Genomic DNA, 17,619 nt, shown 5'->3' with positions numbered 1-17,619 from the left:
TAGGAAAAGTTGGACCTTCCATTGACAGTCTATTCACTATATAACTTAGTAAATTACATTATATGTCACATATATTTGCCCCAAAATATTTAAAATCTTATTTTTTTGTAACCTTTTTTCTTTAGATTTTTTTTTTTAGAGGGGTGGTAGTGAGGTTTGAACTCAGGGCCTCATGCTTGCTCTACTCCTTGATTCATGCTGTAAGTCCTTTTTGACTTAGTTGCTGTACAGGTAGGGTCTCATTTTTGTGCCCAGGGTGGCCTTGAGCCGTCAGCCTCCTGCAGCCTATCTCCTCTGTGCTTCAGCTAACCGACACGAACCACCCATACCTAGCTTGTTGCTTCAGGTAGGGTCTCACTTTTTTTTTGCCCAGGCTGGACTTGAACTTGGATCCTCCTGAATCTCCACCTACTGAGGAGCTGGAATTACAAGTGTCAGCCAATGCACCCAGCCTAGAAGCTATTTCAATAGTTTTGTGCTGGTACATTGTTCAAATGCATTAGGGTAGAAGAACACTTTTTATAGCTTACAAAAAATGACTAAGGTTGAACCATGTCACTGTTGGTATCTCAGGTTCGAGGCTCACCATGTCTGGTAAGTTGGGTCTTAGAGCCATTGCATGGAGTGTTTCCCCTCCAAGACATTTGGAGTCTCCATGCCTGGCAATACAGAGGCTTTGTGGTGTGGGAGCTCCGTCCTCGGCTAACCCCAGAGTGTTCGCCTATGAGGAGGACGTTAGCATGCATAAGATGCACTCTTAGCTCTTCTGAACTTAAAACGAGCCAGATACCCAGATCCCTGGCTGTGTAAGTGTGAACAGCACTGTGAGAGCCAGGAGAGAGACAGAGGACATTTTCATTAGGCGATTAGGAATGGCCTCCTGGAAGGGAAGTAGTTCTTGAAGGATGAGGAAGGTTTCTCTAGTGAAGGAAGAGAGACTATATGGGTACATAGAAAACAAGGCCACAATACTGTGGCGTGTTCCTGGGATTTGGCAAGTTCCCTGACTAAAGCGTCTTTACTGACTGGAAGGACTTCCTCTGTGGGTGAGGACTTTGAGTTGGGAATGTGGTTTAGGAAGACTGCTCTGGTAGCCGTGGAAGAGCTGAGCTCACTATTCCAGGGGAGGTTAACTTAGAAATAAAGGTCACATCTAGAAAAGCCAGCTTTGAATGAAAAGGAGGGAACAAATACCAGCCATTTTGGCAAGTACTTAAAGAGCTGAGTTGAAAAGTTTCAAAAACCACAAGGTGCCAGGTGCTGGTGGCTGATGCCTGTAATCCCAGCTACTCAAGAGGCTGAGACCTAAGGATGGCAGCTCAAAACTACCCAGAGCAAAAACTCTTGTAAGATTCCTTTTCCCCAATTAATCTGCCAAGAGCCAGAAGTAGAGCTGTAGCTCAAGTGGTTGCACACCAGCTTCAAGGGAAAAAGCCATGTGAGAGTTCAAGGACCTTAGGTCAAGCCCCAATACTGATACCAAGAAACAAACGAACAAAACAAAAAACAAAAGGAACGAGGAAGGGAGAATGAAGAAGGAAGAGGGAGGAGGAGGAGGAGAAGGAAGAAGAGGAGGAGGGAGAGAAGGAGGAGAAGAAGGAGGAAAGACAGATAGACATGAGTTAGTTATTGGGGCTATCTCCTTGAAACTATCCTGAGTCTGAGTCTCCATTCAACCTTGTCTTATGCAGCAAATCCTTTCTGAGCACTATCTCTTGTACTGAATGGGGCTGTGAGGACTCAGTGTTGATGATGTGCATCAGGGAGTGGGCAGTCAGCTGGTTGATGAGTGCCAATCAAACCACAATGGAAACATACCTCCAAGGAGCTGGCTGACTGCTGAGCTGACACAAAGTGACCTGCCCTGTCTGGCTTGGCCTGGAGAGGGGAGGGCTGGGTGGCACAAGCATGGCTATGCTTTTTTGGCAACAGAGAAGGCTGAAGCACTAGACATCTCAGAGGAGCCAGCACTCAGCTGTTGGGGCTGTTGCAGCCTCAACGGCCTTACCCTGGTGAGTATGGAGAGCACTGTGGGCCCATTTCCTGCTCTGGAATAATGCTACTACCTTTTCACCCATTTTCATGGAGGGGAATGGCTCTGCAGTGGGCTCCATTTCTGCTCTTATCTTCCATCCCATCCCCTCCCTTCTCTCCCTTCCTCTCCTCCCCTCCCCTTTTCTTTCCACTTTCTTCTAGCTCCCTCCCCTCCTCCCCCCTTCCCCCCACTTGTGTATGTTTTAATTTAATCCTCTAACAAGTAGGTGAAGCACATTTATCAAAATCAGGAAAACGAACACCTACATTCTAGCAAACTATTTTCTAATAGTAGGAGCCATACCCTCAAACAACTTGCCAGAGTACTGAATTTTCACACAGGGACCTGCCAAACAACTCCAAGACCCCAGAAACCAAAGGACATGAAAAGCCTAAGAATAGGATGTCAACCTGCCACATGACAGTGAGGTGAAGAAAGGTAGGGACAGGCTGAGATCTTGTGATTGTGTAATGGGGGCCTTGGATACCATGAGACACACATGACTAATGTTTGAATTGGTGGATGTTCAGTAAAGCAGACTGCCCTCCAGGGTGGTGGGCCTGCCTTATCCAGCCAGTTAAAGAAGCTGCCCAAAGAAACAGCAATTTTGCCTTAACTCTGAAGCCCAGGAACTGAGTTTCTTATTGGCCTGAAAAGAATAAAGGCTGGTTCTACATGGACCTTCAGTGTCTGTGGAATCTGGCTAGAAGCAAAATTTTGGTTATATACCGTGTGTGTGCACACGTGCGTGTGCATGCATGCTAGTCTTGGGGCTAGAGCCTCAGCATTGATTTTGAGCTTTTGTGCACAAGGCTAGCCCTCTTAACACTTGAGCTACAACTCCATTTTTTTCCCGTGTGTGCATGTGTGGTTAGTTGGGCTTTCTGGCCCGGTCTGGCTTTGAACTGCAATCCTCAGATCTCAGCCTCCTGAGTAGGATTGAAGGCATGAGCCACCAGTGCCTGGTAACATTTGTTGCTAGGGCCACAACTGCTAAGACTGTCAGGCTCACTTCCAAGTATGACATCAGTCCAAACAAAAGTGTGCAGAATTTTTCCTTTAGTTGTTCAGTGCTCTGGAGTCGATATGAATGGTTTCTGCCAGTGAGGTCAATAGGCAGGATGTAAAAGATGAAGGTGGTCATGGTAAGTGCAAAAGGAACAAACATCACAGTGAGTGCCAAGGGCTCAGAGCATGTCTTGGATGTATGGCTCTTTTGTAGTCTGCCGATCTGGTTCAGCATCTTCAGTAATGGGTTCCTCTGGGTCACTGCATTCCCAAATTGCCCAATGAGGGTGTGGATTCAGATCTTCCGGTCTCCTGCTATTCCCATGTTCCCTCAGTGCAATTAAGATTTAAAATGACCTACAAATACACGGTGTTTACCTTCTTACCCCACACCTGGGTATATGCCACTCAGTGACTGTTTCCTTACTTTCCCTGGAGGGGGAAGTCTTCCTTAAATATGTGAATGCAATCTGACCTGGAAGAGAGCCTGCTGTGATTTCAAATGCCCTCAATTTTTCTTTAAAGGGATTATGGGATGGCTTCAGGTGCTCTAATAGCAGTGCCATGTGTCTGCCTAGTGATTTCTTTTCAAACAAATCTAGTACCCACATTATTCTATAATGTATAATTTCTTCTTATCGTTATATCCTCTATTTATCCAATTAATATCTTCCTTGTGAATGACCATGTTGTGAAATAGTTCAACCTAGTTTGAGTATTGTGTTAGTAATGCTAGATAAAACTCATCCCCCCTCCCCACAGGCAAGACTTGAGTTTCTCCTGCCTCGGCCTCCAGAGTGCTGGGATTCCAGGTATGTACCACCAAAGCTGCTTAATGAAATGAAGAATTAAACATCCAAAATTAATTATTAAAATATCACTTTATTGGTAAAAAATAAAATCCTTGAATGATAGGTCCTTTGGAGTATCATGTAGGCACACATTTTAACTTCTTGGAGCCAAATAAGAAAAAAAAATGCAACATGTTTTACTTTAGTGTAAAAATCAATTTATTATACAACAATCATACAGAATGCTTTTTATCTAAAGAAAAAAATGGCTTCTTCTCCTGCCTCCCTGTCCCCCTGAACCATGATGCTATGTTCTTAAGATGCAAGTACTTACAAAGGACAACAAAAAAGTGATGTCCTTATTTTTGAAAGAAGTAACCCCAGAGACATTTATAAATGCTATGAAATATTAGAGAAAAGTGGAATGGTCTTACACACAAAAGGCTATTCTGTCCATCAAAGTACATTCTACTTTCCTTAAAAGGAAGACTTTTCTGCTGGAAGCAGGGAGGACTTTACTCACCAACAAGCTTTACAGGTCAGTATGTAATTTTGATGGGTTGAGATTTTGCTTAATTCAGCAAACATTCTAGTTTTCTTTAAAGGGGAGGTCAATTATTAATAGGCTTTACAGTATTCATTTGTTTTCTCACAAGAGGAAATTTAGTTAGGGAAACATCCTGTCCATTTTTTTTAAACAATTACAATTTTGTTTTCTGCAGTCTTGTTTTAGAAAAATCACATTAGAAGTAAACATTTTTAAAAATCACAAGTTAATGACAAATTAAAACATTTACCTGATTCAGTTTTTGTGGCTCAAGATTTCATAGCTCTGTGTATTTTTTTTTTTTTTGGTCAGCCCTTGAACAGTTTAGATGCTTTACCAAGATTTCCTAGCATCAGTTTCCACTTTGCTCTGAGACTCTGAGAGGTTTAGAGACTGATGTGTAGAGCTTCTTGATGGCCCTGTGTGCTACACAGATATGAAGCCATGAACACATCCCAAATGCAGGCGTGACTGAGACACCTGGGTCATTAAGAATAAGCTGACCTGTAATAGCTCTTTCCTCTGTAAGCCTCATTTTTACACAGAATGCACTTTGGTGACAAATTTCTGCTGGTGTTGGTGTTTGAGAACTAAAACTGAACAGTAGTCCTTTCTCTCCAAGGGACTTTCTCCTTTGTCTAGTTTGTGTCTTGTCATAGAGAAGAGCAGTCACAATCATACTCAAAAGCTAGCCCTTGTTTTAATAAGAGTTCCTGAAAGAGAACAATATTGAATAGGTATGTGATAAGAAGTGTTAAGTGGTAATTAAGCACCCTAGAGAAAACCACTTAGAAAACAAACAGCAGAGGAAGTGGGAATCAGACAGGAAAAATGTCTGCTCAACCCAAATGACCAGCCAGTAGGGACAGGTGTCACAGGGCACAATGCACTTGCCCTCAAAGACTACTGGTGTTGGCTGCCTTTCAAAAACAGGCCAGCCCTGAGGAAGTATACATGAAGTTTAAAAAGAACAATTTCCAAACAGGGAGAGTTTAAAATGAGTTCAGGAGGGCAAAAAAGGGGCAGAAAGGCACCATTGTTTGGGCAACTGTCAAAGCCCCCTTCCAGTGGTCATGTGTGTCAGTGTCACAGCTTTAAAACACTGAGAAAACAAAGTAGGAAAGATGATGAAGTGTCAAAGCTGACAAGTCTTGCTTTAAATGGCATAAATTAATCTTTAGAAAATCTTTGTGCTGAGGGAGAGGAGATTATCAGTGCTTCTGTGTGCTTTTGTGTGTGCTTCTAGTAGAGACAGCACTTATGAGCAGGGAAAGGATGTGTTGTTTGCCAGACTCACATTTTCATTGTGACTTACCAGCTGCCCACAACAGTGTGGGAATCTTTCTAGATCCCTACACGATTTGCATCTAGCTTTAAAAAACTGAAATAGTGGCAGAGATTGGTTTGGTGGCAAGTATTTGGACTAATTTCATAAGTAGACTAACAGGAAACAGTTGACAAACCCAATGTGTACTCTGCCCCAATGGTTCTGTTAATTCTGACCTATATTCAGTAGCAGATTAAACTCTGATTCCTGTTCAGAAAGGAAGTGGGAGCCAGATCTAGACACTGATGTGGGAGATGGACATAAAGCTATCAATAAGGAAACCAAATTAAAACCCAGGGGTGGCTCCTACCAAAATCTGACTTATGAGGATTTGGTAGACACTTCTTTTTGAGATAGATTCAGTATAGCCCATGCTTACCTTTTAACTTGAGATACTCCTGCTTCTGCCTCCCAAGTGCTAGATGTGAGCCACCATGTCCTGGTCAGGAACTAATCTTCAAATTACTTGGAAGATTAAGTTTAAAATCAGAAGCAGCTGTGAGAATTTGACCAGCAAGTCTGTGGCTTGAGAGGTTGTACTAGATTTCTGTCTTAATTTGATGACTGTATTGAATATTTCCTGGGGTTGCTTTCTAAAGGAACAACTGGGCGGATTAGTGCTTAGTGTAGACTCTAACATACCCTGTTATTTACAATCCATTTGCTCTCACTGACTTGAACATGAACAAAAGCCTAACTTACTGAGAATACTTGCATGGAGGGCAGCACTCCAGCTTCCTGGCTGTGGATAAGGCATTATGAAAGTAAGTCTGTGGGAGAAGGGGAGAAGCCGCACCTGTGCTGAGTATCAGTGTCACCTCACTGCTGACCGAAGCACTCAATGAACAGAGTAGCCTAATAGCAATATATTAATACACTCTGGGTATGAATGATTTATAAACACAAAACAAAGTAGTTTATACTAAAACATACAACTTTCAATTCAGTCTTTGCTTTAAAACAAGCGAATCTGTTAGGCTAGTGCAGTGCATATGCATTTTCTGTTCCTCTACTACTACTGCGCTTTCTTGGTCATCACTCCATTAGCTGCAGTAACATAGGCTTTGGCAAAGCCATTCTTGACGTCTTTCTCTGTAGGTGGCTCTTGAGAATCTTTCTTCACTGGCTTCTTTCGGTAGGTCTGTTGGATGTGTACAACAGAAAAAGAAAAAGGCCTCTTTAAGATCTTGCTCTAATTCTGCACATATGCATGAAACAATACACAATCTTCTAGGGCTCTGGACATTTCCTTAGGAATTCACATTTAATTTGCCTCTTTTTAAGCCCATGGTTAAAGATAAAACTAGGGTAAGAAACCCATGACAAATGTATGAGTATCAGCCAAATGGGTTCTTGTATAAAATCAGGAGTTGTTGCATATGATGGGCTTAGTATTCAAATTATTCTGTGTTTATTCTCACGTGAAATATTATGTACTTCAAGTGAAAAAAATTGTTGTGACTATAAAAGAGCCAGCTCCTGGGCCTTCTGGGTAGATTTGGTTTGTTTTTGGCATATCCTTTCTTTTGGGTGCTAGGGACTTTATGCACAGTATGCACAAGCTCTGCTACTGAGCTACAACCCACTGTAGCATATCCTTCCTATTTTTGATAAAATACCTGATCTCTCATCTCATTTTTACTTGCATTTTTAAAAACATGGTATTAACAAGGGTCAAGGCTAAAATTACACTTTCAATGTCCAGACAATGATTTGATTTGAATCAGCATGTAGAGCTAACTAAAGCGTCCATGCTACTTCCTACCTCTGTTGGGCCACCTGATTCTCGTCCAGTGCTAACAGCAAGCACCAAAAGAATCCCTTGGCTTTCCTTGAACTCTGACTATTCCTGCCTGCATGTATGGCTTTGTTTGGGTCCATCAATGGCTATTTCTTTCCAGGTTCTCAAAGGAAACTTTTATCTCTTAAAAGAGACAAAGCCTACCTAGTCTAATTTTATAAAAAACAAGATTTGAAAAGCTGTCCGGAAGGTTCAGTTCCCATAGTTATACTTTGTATAAAACTAGTATGAGTTAAAACCAGTATGGGTTAACACTGAGCAAGTTTAAAAAATAACAGGAGAATGCTTTGTGTTTGATAAGGATAATATAGTTTCAAATAAAGTATTATTTTAAATGTAAACATATGTTTTTCATGTAGCTTTCTGTTTCTCAGCCACAAAGGAGAGTGATTTAGTCTACAATCACTTGAGGCCTATGGTATCCTAGCTTTTATAAGTCCAAAGTTGCTTTGTAATAGCATTTTGAAGATCTTTCCTATTTAAATTATGAAATGAAAGCACTTGATTAAAAAACCCCTACTTTGTTGGTTTGCTTTAAAGTATTTTTTTTCCAAATGAACAAGTTCTTATTAGAGTAGCTGATATGGGATGATTGAGCTTCATATTAAAAATGTCATTTCCCCTATTTTTTCCTGCAATTTCCTAAATCTGTTTCAGATATCAGATTTTGGTAGCATAGTGCAAATACATGATCAAAATTGAGAACTGTTCACAGAACTCAATGGTATTGCTGGTATGAGTTCTATAAGCAGTTTTCAATGCATGTGTATAATGTTTTCATAGATCATTATAATGGCCTATCTATAACCACCTATAATACCCGATAGACCATTAACTGTGGTTAGTCTCAAGAAGGATTTGGTTCCTGAGAGGAGGAAGGAATGTACTATTTCTTCTTTTCTAAGCCCATTATCTGAATTTACTCACAAGCATGTTCTGTTATCATTAAAATTAAGCATATAAGCAAGAGGAACAATGTACTGGATATTTATATCACATACCTGAATATAAAAATTTAAGAACAGGAAGACTAATGTCATCATATAGGAAGACTGGAAGATGAGGCAACCAAAGGGGAAGCCGCAGGGCTTCACAACCGCACTCAGCGTGTGCGTGATGGTAAGCAGGAACTGTATCTGGAGCGGCAGAGAAGGTAGCAGATAAGTGGACTGGGTGCTGCCCCACCCCCAGAGGCCACATGGCATCAGTTCATTTATCAAGTATTGCCACTCTATATTTCATAAGAACAAATCAAGTGACTATCCTGTCCCTGAATCGGTTTGAAAATATTAGTAAGTATATGAAATTTCTCATAATAAAGTTTCTCATGGAAACATCTCCATTAACTTTTAAAAATGTCCACTTGCATTTCAAGAACTTCACTTTGTAAGCCAATCATACACACACAAAAACATTTTAATGCATGAAGTATAATTCTTAAATGACCATTTTGGAGAAAAACAGGCAGTCACATACATACACACTGACTTTGAGAGTTTTCTTTTTTTAAAATTGGGTTTGTAAGCAAAACTGAGGTTTCAATTCAGGACCTCATGCGTTCTGGGTAGGTGCTTTACCACTGAACCATGCCTCTAGCCCTGAAGCCACTGACTTGTCTCTTTCCTACCTGAGCACAAGGAGAAGAGATGAAGAAGGGACAACATACCAGTTGAGCTTGAGTGAGGTATTTCTTCCACCAAAGGTATTTGTGCATGGATGGAAACACAGAAAGTCCATAGTAGGAGTACATAAGAATGTGGATAAAACTGTTCAGTGTTGGTCCAAAGAAGCCTATGAAAGTACAGTATGTGAGTTACTACTATTAGAGAATCAGACAGTTCATTTCTCTTTGTCAAGTGATATTCTTCCTGCACATCATAACTGAAAATGAGTAACATGGCTAAAAGTAACAAAATCCAAGACAAAAGGCCAAAACTGGGATAAAACTTTTAGCCAGAGTTCTAAAAAGGGAATTTCTTACTTGAATTGGTTTTTACTGTCTCCCTGTCCTTACTATTGTGCTGACTTGGGTGCTGTCCTTGAGGTTTTTCTTCAAGACTAGTACTCTACCACTTTGAGCCATAGCTCCACTTCTGTCTTTTGTGGAGGTTAAGAGTCTCACAGACTTTTCTGGTTAGACTGGCTTCAAACTATGATCCTCAGATCTCAGCCTCTTGAGTAGAATTACAGGCAAGAGCCATTGGCACCCAGCCTCCTTGTCATTAATCAGGGAGAAAAAATGTTACCCTGAAACTGGCAGAATTCTATGAAAAGAACTGTCTTTAATTTGGCTAACTTTGGATGTGCCATTTTGATTGTAGAAGAGCACTTGCTTAGCCTTTATAAGGCCTCAGGTTTGATTCCTAGCAACACACACACACACACACACACACACACACACACACACACACACTAAAAACACCCAAGTCTTTTATACATGAATAGAGTGCTAGCAAGACAAGAATATATTCTACCCTTCACAAAGAATTATCTGTCTAAAACATACAAAGGAATGAGATACTAGAGAACATTTGGGGGACAGAAGGTCTAGCAGGGTGAGGCAGTGAGACCTGCCATCACCTTCAGGAAAGAAGTCTTCTCTATACATGTGGGAGAGTGGCATTTCAGGAAACTAAGGTACACCAGCTACATTCGACACATTGTCAGTGGGATTAATAAGTGTCCAAAAAACGTTTTAGTTGCAAGACAGGTGTCACAAATGGATTATTTGTAAATAGGGGACTCACCCTGGCAGAACTAAATCAGTATGTAGAAAAGTCTTAGAACAGTGATCAGGATTTAAGATCCTCACATGTGAGTTGTCACTCCTATAATGGGAGAAACTGGGATGGGTTTAGGAGACTACTTATTAACTATGTCCGCTTGAATATGCTGTTTAACTCTAAGTTTTTATTTTTTCATTTGGAAAGTGAGTGTAATACTAACCAACTACCTTTCAACACTGTGGTGGGGATCAACATAGATAATACCAATTCAAATTCTCTAGCTCAGTTTTCTAATTCTAGTCTAGTAACCTTTAAAATGCAAATCCATGAATAAGAAACAAAATACTGTGCATTTGAGCTAGAATAAGCTGTTATTATACTTGAGTGTATAATGAAGACACAGATATCAATATTATGATGCTTATATACCCACTTCAGTTTTTATGTTCATCAATTAATGAACTATGAGTAGCTTTTTCACAGGGCTGTCTTTACAAAAGCCAATGTGATGATTGTGTTAGATTGTCAGTGATTACAATGTAACTGCTGAAATTGTAAAAAAACACTTAATACACTAGATTCTACATACATAAAAATCATTTTTTTCTGCCAAATGCATCTCTAGTTTTCCTCACCCCATAGTTTATCAGTAGCTAGCAAGGTGGAAATGAAATATACCTGTTGAGTTACAATGATTCCCTTAATGACTGTTCAACTTCACAATGCTGCTAACAGACTGCACAATGAGAGGAAACCATAATTTCATCTATTCCAGAGTTATCAAAGATTTTCTCCCTGGCTGCTGAGCAGTAGCAGGACTGTAGCTCACCAGATGATGAGAAAAAAGCTGGCCCTGCAGTGTGTGCTGATAAGGTAGGACATTCTGCAGGCTAGATGCAGTCACTGCATCTTTCACTTCAGATGCCTTTATCAGGCTGAGACTGCTTTGTAGGTCAAAGAGCATCCTGCATTCTAAATATCCTTGATATTTTGTCTCTCATCCTCTACAAGGCCCTAAGTCCCAGGACAAACATCCTTTTTCTTAAGCTGTTCTAATTTTTCTCTTAACTGTTCTGAGTTTTCCTAGAGTATTTTCAAATTGAGTAGAGTGGCAATAAGATAGTTACAAATAGAAGTGATGTCTAACTCAGTGCTTCTCAAACTACTGGTCACAACTGACCCAGCAGTGACTATGAAATCAATGTAGTAGGAGCTATCAGCTTTTTGTAAAAGTGAAATAGTTTTAGCACAGTATATCAGAAAGAACCAGGAAGAACATTGTTTCATGGAATTTTTGTCTCATACAAGATACATAATATGAGGGTTTTTTTTTTTAAACTACTTTTTGTCTTTTCTTTTTTGGCACTGGGGAGCAAACCTAGGACGCTGCACTTGCTAGGCAAGCCCCCTGCCACTGAGCTACATCCCAGCCTTACATAATATGTGATGCATTGAATTGTGATATTATTTTGTGATATTATTTTGGTGGGTCACACAGATACTACCTTAATTTTTTTCAGGATGTAATCAGCACAAAATCCTAAAAGCTACACTGCCTCTACCTGTATGCCAGTAATGGTGACTGTAGCAGGTGCCATCTTCCATGTGAGTCAGACTGCAGTGTACTGAGCCGGCTCCAGCTAGGGTTGGCACCTTTCTATTCTGATATCTGATGCATAGAAAAGAACTCTTTTGCTAAAGGCCAGAGACGAAATGGCCACAGACAGACACATGCTTTCCGCCCTCTCACAATCTGCATACACTCTCACTCTCAGCTTAAGAGGGAAACTAGTGGTCATGTGAGATCCACTCCAGAGAACTAAAATTCAAAATGACTTACTTTGTCCACAGGGTATCCAGTTCAAAACGCACCACCAAATATTGAACATAGAGACATGATGATAGACATGAAGAAAAGTGATCTGACTTGTCTTTTTTCGCAAAACAAAGAAAATCGTGTCCAGGAACTCCACCAACTTGGAGAAGTAATACCACCATAACACTTTAGCTACCTATGAAAATTTAAGGAGAGAAATGTGAGAAATGAAGATGTTTCTGTGCAGCTCACCTCAGCCTTCTGCGTGGCATTTGCCTTGCCTACCATGTGCTGCTTTCTCAAACCACTGCAAAAGCTACTCTGCTGGTGTGTTAGCCTCCAATTTCTCCTCATTCCAAGCCCCACTCTAGTGAAAGGTGGGTTACCTCTCCCCAGTACAGGAACTTTCTCAGTCTTTCACTGGGTGCTGTTTTCACTACCTGCTCCTGAGCTCCAGGAAAGTATCCTGTGGACAAGCCATTGCCCCTCCCCCTGGAGTACTGAATCCTTTTCCTGCATCTGCCACTCCTCAAATCTGGCACATTCTAGTCATCCTTTACTAGTTCTCTGAAATGCCATTTTGCATAGCCATCTCTTTTTTCTCTCAGGCAGAAGATGTTGCTTCACTTGCATCCTCAAATTACTCTGACTACACCTCTATAATCAATAGTCACAGCAAGTATAATGTGTGAGAACGTGTCAGCAGGTCACTGGGAGGCCCACACTATTTCATTCTGTTTTGCCCAGTGCCTAGCATTCACCAGGACCCTAAAATCATTTTCCTCTGTTCTACTATTCTCAGTATAGCAGTGTTAAGTCACAATCACCACTTTCTTTTCCAGCACAGTCCTGTAGACGTCTTGTCGATGGCAAAACATTTCTTTAATGGGAAGTCTCTTTAATGAAAGGTGTTGTTCTGAGTGCAGGTGGCTCACCCCTGTAATCCTAGCTACTCAGGAGGCTGAGATCTGAGGATTGTGGCTCAAAGCGAGCCTGGATAGGAAAGGCTATGATACTCTTATCTCCAAATAACCACCAGAAAACCAGAAGTGGTGCTGCGGCTCAAAGCATTAGAGCACTAGCCTTGAGCTAAAGAAGCGCAGGGATAGCACCCAGGCTGAGTTCAAGCCCCAAGACCAGCAAAAAAAAAAAAAAGTTTTTCACTTTGATAATACATTGCTTGAGAAGTTATCCTGTCTACCTCCAAAGATAACATTTTAAGCCTAGGCTGGCCTAGAACCACAATCTTCCCTATCTCAGCCTCCCATGTAGCTTGAGATGATAGGCACCCAGTGTATGCAGCTATGGATTGAGAAGGGATATGAGTTTTTCTTCCCAGGAAAGCCTCAAACCAGAATCCTCCCTTCTTTGCTTCCATAGTACCTAGGAGTAAAGTGTGGGACACCCATTCCTAGCAGAAAGTGTCTTCAAGTTTTAGTGCTTTATACTGTCCATTGATACTTTAATTACAGATAGTGTCAAATTTATTAACCAATACAGGCAAATAAGCACAATGAACATGGCATATCCATCATGTTTCGAAACCTCAGAAGGTCACAGTCTAGTTTTCTCAATTTCATTTCTCATCTCTTTCGGGCAGGGAAGAGTATAAGTCATTATTAGCAAATCCAAAACATTTTACTTGTAAATACTCTGACCTTGTCTTGTCTAATACAATTAACCCCTTAACCCTTCCTAACAGTCTATGTTCCGATTTTCCAAACTATTTCAAATAAGTCACTTTCCCAAGGATTTAAACCTGGATCCAAGCAAGGTCTACAACACACTTTTATGTGGTTTCAAAGTTCCAGACTTCCAGGGCTGGGAATATGGCCTAGTGGTAGAGTGCTTGCCTGGTATACATGAAGCCTGCCCTGGGTTAGATTCCTCAGCACCACATATATGGAAAAAGCCAGAAGTGCTGCTGTGGCTCAAATGGTAGAGTGCTAGCCTTGAGCAAAAAGAAGCCAGGGACAGTGCTTAGGCCCTGAGTTCAATCCCCAGGACTGGCAAAAAAATTTTAAAAAACAACAAAGTTTCAGACGTCCTATACTAGCAATTAGAGACATGGTTAGATCTGTGTTTGGCCAAAATCCTTCTGAGGTGGCTCCGTGCCTCTCCCTCTGCAGCATAGTAGGTGTATAACCCCTGCTGCTCCACTGATAAACAACCTCAGTGAGTTCAGGTGCTGTACGCATCTGTACTGCAGCATTCACAGATAACTGCTGTCTGCACAACTCATTTCACTCAGAGTTACAAGAAATGGTGACTTATTCCCATTACAGATGCATCTTTCCTTCTATAGAGCACTTTGCCCCTTCATCAATTTGGAAACTAGTGTGAAAGATAAATGTTCAATCTTTTTCTAGTATTTGTTGGCTACCTTACAAGATTTTTTTCATTTTAAACTCTAGTATTTTAATTTTTAGTAGTATTTTAAATTCATGAATTTTAGTACATACTTGGTATGTTTGAATCCATTTCAGGCAGTGTTCTCTAGCTGGTGGGAGTCTCATATGGTTTTGTCATGACCCTAGTATCCTAAGCTATGTTCATCTTAAATCTACTTCCTGCTCCAAACACATAACCTGCCACTTCTCCAAGGACTTTCAATCTTTCTGGTAGAAATTCCATTTAGAGAGCACCTCTGGGTAATTGTGACTCACTGCCTTGTACTAGGCACAAACCACTTAGGCCTCTTTCGCAAATAAAGCTAAGAATTAAGTTGTTCCTGCATTTTCAAGTTGAATATGATCACTGCCTGTTAGTTTAACTTTATTGTAAGTATCACTTTTCTTTTTCTCAAATCAGTTATGACTTACATGAACTCTCTCATAAATCTCAAAACAGCTATACCAGTACTAGTAATATAAGCAATAGCAACAAAAACACTGAATTGTTACAATATATCCCACTAGGGAAGTTCACTTAGAATACTGTGTTCCAAAGTCACCTAAAGTAATTTTTGTTGGGTTGTTATGTTATCAGCACAATGTACAGGCATATTCATGTATTTTAGTTTGTTTCTAACTTCTTGGGGGGAGGCTGACTTGCTTTCAAAATTTGACATAAAGTTTTTTTAAGGTGGATTTTTAATTTTTATTTTTTGACCTTTACTCATTTATTTTCTTGTTTGAATTTTTTCCCTTTATTGTCAAAGTGAAGTACAGAGTGGTTACAGTTTCATATGTAAGGCAGTGAGTACATTTCTTTCTTTTTTTTTGCCAGTCCTGGAGCTTGAACTCAGGGCCTGAACCCTGTCCTTGGCTTCTTTTTGCTCAAAGTTAGCACTCTACCACATGAGCCACAGCGCCACTTCTGGCCTTTTCTATATATGTGGTACTGAGGAATCGAACCCAGGTCTTCATGTATGCGAGGCAAGCATTCTACCACTAGGCCATATTCCCAGCCCGTGAGTACATTTCTTGGTCAACTTGTTACCTCCTCCCTCATTTTCCTCCCGCCTTCCCCTTCCCCTGACAAAAAGTTTTATAGCTATATACAAAAGATTTCTCAAGCTCACCCGGACATCAGCTTCTCCTGCACTGATAAGATTCTGACATTGTAGGTTGTAGCCTCCTTCCCAACTAGAGAGAATGAGCTGTCAAAGAACAACAACAAAAAAAAAAAAAAGAGGAGAAAGATCAACATTGAGAATCTGGATGCAAAAAAATGAAATAATCTGGATGTAAACTGAACTTCCCATTCATATCCCTGAGTAAAAACCCTCAGAATTTGACCCATCTTTTCTTCAAACATATATTATCCAGAGTATTCAATTCTTGATGCTAAACTGAAATCAGTGGCTCTATTCCTTAATACATTTACTTCAAACTCCATTAACCAAAAGTAAAATCTAGTTTTGTAATTAATGATAATGATTATAGATATTTCTATGTAAGGAATCTTCTAGTCATGTTTTTACAAGTAAAAAATGTGAAGAAACTAAATTTTACATTAATATAAATTTTATATTATTTGATTTTGTCTTGTTACAGATATGAACAGAACTGAAAGATTCATAAAACATTTTTCTGCATTATGTTCACACTACTTGATAATCAGTTTGTATAATTAGTACCTATCTTCTACACTACTCTCAAAAAACAAAAAGCTCCACAAAATCTACACCTCTTGCTCCAGGCCTGGCAGACAGTTAAGTGCTCAGTAAACACTGGATCAGTGAATGACTTTCTCAAGATTATATACTATAAAATGGTAGAAAGATTATAATTCAGACTTCTTAATTCCTTATTTTCTGTAACATGAAAATTGATCTTTTTATTTCTTATTAAATTCTACAGAAGTTCACTGTAAAAATTTGAAATTCTAGAATATATGGTATTTAGGCTTACCAAAAGTAATGAAGGCAAAGAGCCTAGTATTCTCTGATGCCTTACTGATGTGTGTAAGGTTTATGTTTGTGGAAACATATACTGATCATTAAAAGGAGATGAGCTACCAAATAACACTTAGAATGCTTCAGAACCTTGTGAGTTTTTTCTTCACTCTTCTAACAAATGAATTGAGTGAAAGAACTCCACCTTGGATTTTTCTGGATGGGCTCTATTACAAGCCAGTTCAACAACAGCCCCAAAGGACTGTATGTTCCTTGGGACCAGGCTAACGGGGATCTGGTAATGCCTTAAAGCATATGCAAATCTTTATGTATTAGTTTCTTTTCAACCTAACAAGACTGCTCAGCTTCTTACAGGAGGATTAACTTAAAGCATAGTTCTATCTATCTATCTATCTATCTATCTGTCTATTTTTTATTATTCATTTATTTTGCCAGTCCTGGGGCTTGGACTCAGGGCATGAGCACTGTCCCTGGCTTCTTTTTGCTCAAGGTTAGCACTCTATCTCTTGAGCCACAGCACCACTTCCTGCTTTTTCTGTTTATATGGTACTGAGGAATCGAACTGAGGCCTTCATGCATGGCAGGCAAGCACTCTACCACTAAGCCACATTCCCAATCCCATGCTATAGTTCTATAGTAATTTTCGGATCAAATTTTGTAGGCTAAGAGTACAGTTGAACAGTAACTGAGTGTAGACAGGACATAGCATATTTGTTTATCTGACATTTCCTGTTTCAACCAGATTTATCCAGCTTGTCCCTATCCCTGTGGCTTATGCAAAATTATTTAACAATTTAATAACTGAGAAGAACTAAGCAGCCAAACCACAGGAAGCATGACCCCAAGCCATTCCTAATCCCCTAACTGAACTAGATTTAGAAACTGTCAACCATACCTAGACTACATTAGCATTTTAAGACTATTGTCATTTTCTACCTGGATTCTCTCTGGAACAGGCTGCCCCCAAGTTATCCAACAGAGTGTCTTTCCTTTTGCTATTTAGAGAAATTAAGTCCCTACATGAGCATACTAAATGACATCACCATTAAAAAAAAAACCCACAACTATCCTTTCACTGTCAGGAAAGTTAGTAATCACCTACATGGTATAATTTTCTAATAGCATCATGGCTTTCTCTAACAGATTTATGTATCTTTTAAGATAATGATAAGTAATTATTATTAGAATGGGGCATACTGACATAATGA

The 17,619-nt window shown here is 40.0% G+C and overlaps 1 protein-coding gene across 1 annotated transcript in view; it reads right to left on the bottom strand.

Moving 5' to 3' along the window:
• Positions 1–6,717: 6,717 nt before the first annotated feature.
• The window catches only part of Elovl2 (ELOVL fatty acid elongase 2), a 49,433-nt gene continuing 38,531 nt past the window's right edge, over positions 6,718–17,619 (bottom strand). The window contains exons 4-8 of the mRNA XM_048347378.1: positions 15,575–15,652; positions 12,076–12,247; positions 9,176–9,300; positions 8,511–8,645; positions 6,718–6,849 (exon numbers count right to left, since the gene is read on the bottom strand). Coding sequence (XP_048203335.1) covers positions 6,724–6,849; positions 8,511–8,645; positions 9,176–9,300; positions 12,076–12,247; positions 15,575–15,652 — 636 coding nt within the window. The 3' untranslated portion in view covers positions 6,718–6,723. The remainder of the gene's footprint in view (positions 6,850–8,510; positions 8,646–9,175; positions 9,301–12,075; positions 12,248–15,574; positions 15,653–17,619) is intronic.

This window comes from Perognathus longimembris, chromosome 6 (genome assembly GCF_023159225.1).
Source record: "Perognathus longimembris pacificus isolate PPM17 chromosome 6, ASM2315922v1, whole genome shotgun sequence".
NCBI classification, from domain to species: Eukaryota; Metazoa; Chordata; class Mammalia; order Rodentia; family Heteromyidae; genus Perognathus; species Perognathus longimembris.
This window is presented reverse-complemented; position numbering and strand designations above follow the sequence as displayed.